The following is an 8,055-nucleotide window of genomic DNA, read 5'->3' on the forward strand; positions in this document are numbered from 1 at the left end:
CACGATTTCAGTGTTTAGAAGTCACTGCAGGTTTATGATATAGGTCGCTGGTAAATTCGGACGATTACTGTGTTGATTTTGATTCTCCTCAACAGGTGTCAGTAGCAGCCTGCAGAGCAGACTCTGAGTGGCGCTGGGTGGCGGGCCTGAGGACAAGTTCCCTTACAAAAGCTGAGAATTTTCATTTCCCCCGGTGATTAGAGTCATCTTTGGTGATGCAATGGCTGCTGCTCCTGCATGCCGTTATCGAGCTCCGCCTCTCCACTTTACTGTCATGGTCTGTGGAGAGAGGTAAAGTTTAAAACAAGACCTGATATGAAAACTAACTTAGGAGACACTTAAAGAATAAACTCTAGTTAGGAGAGCCAATGAAAAGTGTAAAAAGACTGAAGCAAGTGATATTTAGGATGATGAATGGATCCACTTTCATCTGTTACACCCTAAAATCTACAGCGAGCCATGTCAGTCAACTGGGAAATTAAAGCAACATAAAATATGTCAAGCTTTATGTGTTTTTGCATCATATCAAGCACAGAAACTGTTGCTGAGAACACTGTGAGTGCTAGATAAACAACAGCTAGTTTTTAATGGCCGGACAGCCAGTTATTATAGTACTGAGGTGAAGGATAAATATAAGTTAGAAGTCACAGTAATTAAGATGCAACCAGTGTTTTGAGACCTTTGAATAACAGTTTGGGGAATTCAGCGAGAAACTCTCCCACGTGCAGTGAAGTCATCATGGTTTATATGACCAACAACCCAAGCTGTTGAATAACAGAAACTCTGCAGCCTTACAAGTTTAATTAGATTTGGGATGACAAAGCAGTGATGCTGTCCTTAGATCAAGTGAAACAGACACGTGAATAAATCAAACAAAAGTTCGTTGTATTTTTGTATTGAAACAAGTGCCTCTGATGTGCATTCATTTGCATGCAAGAGAAGTTGTAACTGTAAAAGTGTTTCCCATGTTTAAGAGTCAAGAAATATTCATTTATTGACTATTCATTTATTTATTTGCTCATGTGCTTTCACAGCAAGCAGTATTATAATAACTTATGAAGAATGTTAGTTCTGATATCACAAAATTTTAATAGCACATATACAGTGACAACCATGGAAAAATACATGTGGTTAGATTTAATCAGATTTTAAATTCATGATATGAATGTCAAATCATGCATGAGAAATGATATCCTCATCATATACTGGAAGATAAGTTATGGCAGAGAGCAGTGACGTTGAGAGGAAGTGAGAGAAAGTTCTGATTAATGAGAGAGACAGACGGAGGAAACTTGGATGAGTGAGGGAGACCAAAAAAACAAGACAAAGCGAAGGAGATCGACGTCAGAGATGAAACATATGTCATTTTTTGTTATTTCCGCAGTCCTTTTGGTAGAGGGAGAAGATGTATAAAAAAGACTGTGCCATTTCCCTGCCCACAGGTTTTATTTTTGTACACTGTCGCTTGGTGAGTCAATGCAACGCCCCTCCAATTACCTCCCACTCCTTCGCCCCCACGCCCCATCCATCCCGCCCTTCAGCCCACGCACCTAACACACTCTGACGTCAGTCGCTGCCAAGAGGGGGGGTCCGATTCTGCCGCCCACAGAGTACTTCCTACCCCCCCTCCCCTCCCTCCCCGCCCCCTCATGTCTTTGCTGGCTTCCTTCTCTTCGCTTCATCTCTTCAACTGGCTATCACAGCCCAGAACGACTAACTTGCCCAGATCACTTGCTTCTTTTTTTTCTCTCTTTCTTGTGAGAAGCTGTGATGCATCAGAAAAATGCTACAGTAACAGGGTATTAAAGAAGTGCTATAACAGTGTAACACCACCCTCCCCCCTCCCTCTCTACCCTCCTTCTCTCACTCTTTTCCTCTCTATATATCGCTCTACACCTCCTTCTGTTTCCCCCTCTAACTTCTATCCTCTCTAATTTACAGTCTGGTGAAGTTCAGCTGTGCATGGTGGGAGGCGTCACCTCAGAGAGATTGTGACTCACTACAGTTCAAGCTCTAGAGCTATAAAATATTCATTGTTAGGGAAAGGTTAGGGAGTCTCCCGTCTGTCATTTTCAATTCGACCCCAACATCAGCTCGCTCTCCTTTAATCCCCCCTCAAATTCCAACTTTAAGAAAAAGTTTGATATTTTGGAAAATAAGCTAAACTGCTTTCTTGCAGAAACTTAGGCGAGAAGACTGACACCACTCTCAACTCTGTGCGCCAAATATAAAGCTAACACCAGCAGCCAGCTTAGCTTAGCATAAAGGCTGGAAACAGGGAAACAGCTAGCCTGGCTCTGTCCGAGGGTAACATAATTTACCTCTAAAGACTTTATTTTTTATTTTATTCAACCTTTATTTCACCAGGCGAATCATCAGGAACAAATTCTAATTTTCAATAGCAGCCTAGCAAGTGTACACATTATATCTTGTGTGTTTAATCTCTACAAAAACCAAAGTCGAGAGCTGCTTCCAGCCAAGAAATAGCACATAAACTCCCTGTCATAAGGCAAATTGTGATTTTAAAAACTGTTTTTACAATTTTGCTCCCATTAAACAAACAAAGATGCTAACCTGTGAGTTTTGGACAGAGTCTTACCAGCAGTTTCTCTGTTTCCAGTCTTTTTGCTATGCTATGCTATTGGGCTGCTAGCTGTAGCCTTACATTTACTACTCAAATATAAAAGTAGCATCAATCTTTTCATCTAACTTTTTTGGCCAGAAAGCAAAGAGGCATATTTCCCAAAATGTCAAACTATTTCTTGAACCTGAACAAAGTTGGACAAACATTGTAAAATAGACTTTTATTCTGTGAGCATTGTTAAGCACATGATATAGTTGAGTCATTATTGAAAAAGTCACCTGAAGAGTGAGTTCGTTCTGACCCTAGGCTGATCTTGCCAGCCCGATCATGTGACACCATCCGAGCCAATCGCAGCCCTTCGTCCATTAGCGTTTGCTGTATGAGGTGGCGACTCCAGCTGGCGGGGTTGGACGTGTCGGTGTGGGGACGGGGGGATGGAGACTGGTTGCACTGTGAGCCGATGTCTACCAGGACAGACAGATTTGGGTGTCAATGCTGCCTTCAAACTCTAAGTTCTTATAGAAACAAGCAGGAAGAACGTCTGGAGGCGAAGATCAGCTGATCAAATGATCAATTGAAGACCAGTTTACAGCTCAGGCAAAAACAACAAGCACATTTTTTATGACTAAGAGGTCAGAGGTCTTTACCGTGTGAAACACTGTCGAGGCTTTCTGCAGATAAGCTGTCATCATCTGCCCTCTGGGTCAAACTCTCTGAGCCCTCCACTCCGAGAAGTGATGACACGCTCTCAGGCACAATTACCTAAAACACATCATTGTCAATGTAACGCTGATGACCCACTTACAACAATTGACAAGTGACCTGAACTTTGGCTACGTTTATGCACAAGGTCCTGTGTTAGAATCACCCATTTGTCTAGAAGAAGACACACTGAATATTGCTGCTCTGAAAACTCTGAAAACTCACCTCATGTCTCGGCCTCTTCTGGGACAGCACACTGTTCTCATCTGCATTCGACCTGCAGAAGGAAAACAGCGGAGCCAATTTAACATAAAAGTTCGCTCTTGACCTTGGAAACAAGTAATTTTACAAAAGTAGATTCTGACTCTGGCACAACTTAACAGTTTTCTTTGCAGAGCTTTTAACAGCAAGGTCTTTCTCAGTAGATAGAGGTTCTGGTTTAAGTCTAAGGAACAAAGCTAGTAAACGTCCTTGGCGGTTTTCTTTTAAAACATCATCTAATGTTTTTAAATAAGATACAGAAAGAGACAAGAAGTCGCAGTCAATACAACTTTTATTCAATTTGTGAAAAGACCTGGAACATAATATTAACTGTGATTATTACGCTGCTTTGTTACATACTCCATTCTGATCGGTCAATGGCGGCAGTCTGTTATTTCTGACAGACAGTTGCTATGGACACGCTTCTAATCATAGATGCTTAGCAGAAGCAATGAAATCATTTTTAAATCAGTATTTTGTGCCGTGTGCCTTGATGCAGGACCTCCGCTTTGCTTAGCATAGGGTTGTGTATCACCCTGTTGGGGTTTATTTTGCTATAATGACCTACTCGCTGTGCACTATCTGACTTTCCCAATAAACGAAATGTAGTTATCAGAATAATTTTTGTGCAAACATATATTTTGGATGAGGGTGTAAACATTAGGCTGCCATATGGTAGTGAGTAGAAGGGGGAACTTTTTTCTTAGCATACGTGTATTTTGTCTGAATCATTTGACTAGGAAATGTATGAAAACTATCTATATATCTGAAATAAAGACACTGTTAAACAACGGGATTTGAAACACTCGTTAACTCTGATATAATAATTTCATGAGTGCTTGTTGTTATTTTCTGCAGTTCATCCTGAGGGAAAGCTGATGACAAACTGCTGGTATTTACTTTCACAAAAATGATGTGATGTTTTGTGCAAGTTAACAAACACAGAGGGGATTCGTGTGTGGCTCCAAAGTTAGCTCATTATATGAACACTACAGAGGCTGGAGTTTAATTCCCACTGTGATCTGAACCAGGTTCATTGAGAAAATGAATGTACTGGTGGGAAGATGACTCATAAGTGTTTTTTTGCAGCTATGATATGATGTCTTTATTTCACATGTGGCTTATTATAACAAGATGCTACTCTACCTTGAATGTATTTTAAGGTTCGCTACGTTGCTGTGGAGGTTCTGGACTTAAATTAAGTCTATATCCCTGATTCGCTAACAGATTTTTTTTCTCAAGATGGAGCAATGAAGAGACAGCAGGTGTGAGGTGTGTTGGTTACTGGTTGCTGGGTGAACACATCACTCTTCTCTAAAGACAGCGCCCCTACCTTGCATGCTTTAGTGTGGAGGTGTAGGCACATTTTCTCGCCACCTGCCGAGCCAAAGAAAAGAGCTCCACCCGTCTCAGCAACAGGGCATTGTCGCGCATACAGAACTGGGCTGCAGCTTCATTGATGATCAACTGAGGAGGAAAAGCACTGTGTGAAGGAGGGACGGACACTGTGAAAATAACACGCAGACAATAAAGAAATCATATTTTTTTTGTTTGAAATGATATTTATGGCTGATTACAGCTGACCTCTGGATGTGAACGTCTCGTCACTGACAGGTTATTGCAGGTATAAAACATGATGTGATTCATTCAAACCCTTTGTTCTTGTCTTTGGTGCTTTTACCTCGTGATGTGTGAGCTGCTTCCCCTCTCTCCTCTTGGAGTCAAAGCGTCCATAAATGAGACTGTACTTCCGGATCTCTTCTTCTTTGTTCACGTCCTGGGACCCCATCTTGAAGATGTGTCCCACAGTCTTTGCCATCTTCTTGTTCATCCGAAGCAGAGTCTTCACCTCTGCAGGATCTGACCTGGGCAGGGTCCTGAGGAGCCGGTCCACGCTCTCCACCACCGCCCTCGCCGTCTCCCCATCCAGTTGTCCTGTGGGCCAGGCTGACAAGGCCGCCGGGGCAAAAGAGGCAGAGGAGCTGGGAGATGTGGAGGGACCTGGAGGACATGTTGACAGCAGAGGAGGGCTTGGCGGCTCCTCCTCTATTCCAGATGCAGATGTCAAAGTGCAGTTCCCGTCAGGCTCTGGGCTGAGCCAGTGTGGGTCCATGGGTGACAGTTTTTCCCTGTAGTGTGCATCTGGTGGCTGTGGGGAGGCCTGGGAGCAAGGACTTCTTGGGCTCCCACTGTGCATTGGAGTCAGACATGCCCGGTCTTCCCTTTCACACGGTGACCCTGGCTGCCCATTGCTCATAGACTTCCTGGGCCCACCTGCTGACCCACCAGTGCCCGTCCCATCCACTTTGAACAGCGGGATGCCCCCAAGAGGAACATTGGAGACGGGCTGGCTGAAAAGGGCAGGGTTGGCCGCCCAGTCTCGGAGGGCCTTCTGGAGCCTACGCACATGCAGCGGCTTGGTGGCCATGCCAACTAGTGCCATGATCTCCAGAAACTCCTCCTCTGCTGCCTCGCAGAGCTGCTGCACGTCGTCACCACCCTGCTGGATGAAGGTTTCATAATAGGCCAGCAGGTTGGCCCTCTGCAGCACCCGATAGAGCTGCAACTCTCCAAGTGTGCGTGGCAGAGACATGGCACAGCTCTGGAAAGTTTAGGCAGGAGAAAGGAAAGACATGAACCTGCAGGTGGAGAAATCCTTTACAAGTTATTTATTTAGATAAAGATTCTGCCATCTGGACTGCACCTGTTTGAACTCTTCTGTTTTAATGAAGCATTAACAAACATAGATGAATATAGGAAGTTCATGCATGCTTTGGAGCAGACTAGTTCCTTCACATGCAAACTATTTTCACCTTTATAATCACGTTTTTCCTCAGTCATGCCCCAATATGAGTGACGTTTGAATACACATGAAGCTCTCTTACCTTCTTCAGGTCAGGTAGACGGATGTGCAGAGAGGGGACCGCTGTTATTACGCAAAGGTGTCTCTCCAAACCACCGATGTCACAGGTCCGTTCTCTCGGAGCGAAACTGACAAAGAAATAAAAAACTAAATTTCGGTTGAACAATGAGACAAACGCACGTCACATTTAGATCACACTAAAGTAGAAACACTTGTACTATTGGCTCCAGCTCAGACAATAAAACCATCGACTGGAGACAAGTATTCCTGAGCCAGATGTTCGCAGAAAACACCCTGCGCAGTTGTTATCCTATTCGTTTCTTACCCTGTTACCTATTGCCGACAGCTTCCCCGGCTCAGATTGGCGTAGTAAATCCCCTTTGCGTATCGTACCTCGTCTGAAATCACTGGCAGAAATCCTCCTCCGGCGCAGCGTATTGGTTGCTGGCTGCCCTGTCTGTGTGGGCTGGAGAATGACGGGGGCGGACTGCAGCACGCCATCTGACCGAAAAAGAGCCTTCCTCTCCCGGTAGAGAGGCGGCTTTCAAATTGGAGATGTGGGTGGTGGTGGTGGGGGCTTGAAATTAACCCTCTACGTCTTCAAGATTTGTCTTTTATGCAGAAGCTGTGGGGGGTTCCCGGAGTTTCGCCATGTGAAAGACCCCTAAACAAGCAGTCATCAGCACTACCAACGCTGGAGACTTATTTAGACAACAATGAACAGATGTGACAGATGTGGGTTTCACTGAGCAGTCATCTGCTCTTAGGTGGGTGGTCGTAAATTATTCTGTGAGTACAGGTGAAACGCAGTTATCCCCCCCCCCCACTACTTTTTAAAAAATGCTGGTGTTATATTGCTTTGCAAATTTAAAGGACCAATTCACCCAAATAAGCTTATCCCCAACAATATCAACTGCCCGTGCACGGGATCAGCATCTGCAAACCTTGCTGCTTTCTCTGTGTGTACTGTTAATGTACTTTTTATTGCACAATCTCACTGCTAATGCCCCAAAACATCACACACAGCTCTGCACCTTATAGATCTGCCACACGATATTCTCTTGTGTGTACAACCCAGGGCTCATTACTCTTCTGTTTTATATATACCATTATGCTATTTGCCAGAGATACCACAGCTCACACACAGTGACTGCATGTGTGGTATTTATTGTGCACCTACTCCTCACTTCTAGGGTTGCCAGGTTTCCAGTCTTTAAAGCAGTAGCCTAAAAGCCACCTGTCACCATGGTGAACATAGTATAACGTAGACCGTAGACGACTTTGCTCATAAAATACTTTGACATAATGAGGTATTTACAGCCCACAGAGTACATGCTGTCTTCCTGGTTTGCTTGCAAAAGCATCTTCTCGTGGGACAATAAATTGATTGATCGCTGCCAGGATTTATTTTGCAGGATAAAGTCAGGCTGAGTGAAGTCAGACACATGAACTGGAGAAATGCTCAATCGTTGTCTTCAAAGAAGATGCACTGGGTAAAGTTAGTAGGCTGTGATACACTATATGACCAGAGGTATGTGGACAGTGGGTAGTAGTAGCAATCACTGGTCACAGAGCAAGTAGTTATCCATAAAAACAACTCAGAGACAAACAAGTCCAAATCCAAAGGTTTATTCCAAAAACAGCA

At 44.0% G+C, this 8,055-nt stretch overlaps 1 protein-coding gene across 4 annotated transcripts; it reads right to left on the minus strand.

Annotated features, from left to right (window-relative positions):
* nab2 (NGFI-A binding protein 2 (EGR1 binding protein 2)) lies at positions 1 to 6,872 on the minus strand. 4 transcript variants are annotated; one of them, XM_033625984.2, is made up of 8 exons: positions 6,736 to 6,872; positions 6,433 to 6,538; positions 5,229 to 6,149; positions 4,881 to 5,014; positions 3,512 to 3,563; positions 3,232 to 3,346; positions 2,863 to 3,048; positions 1 to 279 (listed from the first exon to the last, which is right to left on the minus strand). In XM_033625984.2, exons 3-8 carry the CDS (start codon positions 6,138 to 6,140, stop codon positions 182 to 184), a joined length of 1,497 nt encoding a protein of 498 aa, XP_033481875.1. In that variant the 5' UTR covers positions 6,141 to 6,149; positions 6,433 to 6,538; positions 6,736 to 6,872; the 3' UTR covers positions 1 to 181. The 4 variants fall into 4 exon arrangements, with proteins under 4 accessions (XP_033481875.1, XP_033481876.1, XP_033481877.1 ...); XM_033625985.2 differs by having other exon boundaries at positions 5,229 to 6,186; XM_033625986.2 differs by having other exon boundaries at positions 6,744 to 6,800.
* Positions 6,873 to 8,055: the final 1,183 nt, after the last annotated feature.

This window comes from Epinephelus lanceolatus, chromosome 1 (assembly GCF_041903045.1).
Source record: "Epinephelus lanceolatus isolate andai-2023 chromosome 1, ASM4190304v1, whole genome shotgun sequence".
NCBI lineage: Eukaryota > Metazoa > Chordata > Actinopteri > Perciformes > Serranidae > Epinephelus > Epinephelus lanceolatus.

What these genes read in the sequence shown, in the direction of transcription:
- nab2 (XM_033625984.2), bottom strand. Translation starts at nt 6,140, where the DNA reads ATGTCTCTGCCACGCACACTTGGAGAGTTGCAGCTCTATCGGGTGCTG. An exon ending in AGCAGCTCACACATCACGAG is followed by an intron (nt 5,015 to 5,228) that starts GTAAAAGCACCA and finishes TTTCCTCCTCAG; the next exon opens with TTGATCATCAATGAAGCTGC. An exon ending in AGAAGAGGCCGAGACATGAG is followed by an intron (nt 3,347 to 3,511) that starts GTGAGTTTTCAG and finishes GATGTGTTTTAG; the next exon opens with GTAATTGTGCCTGAGAGCGT.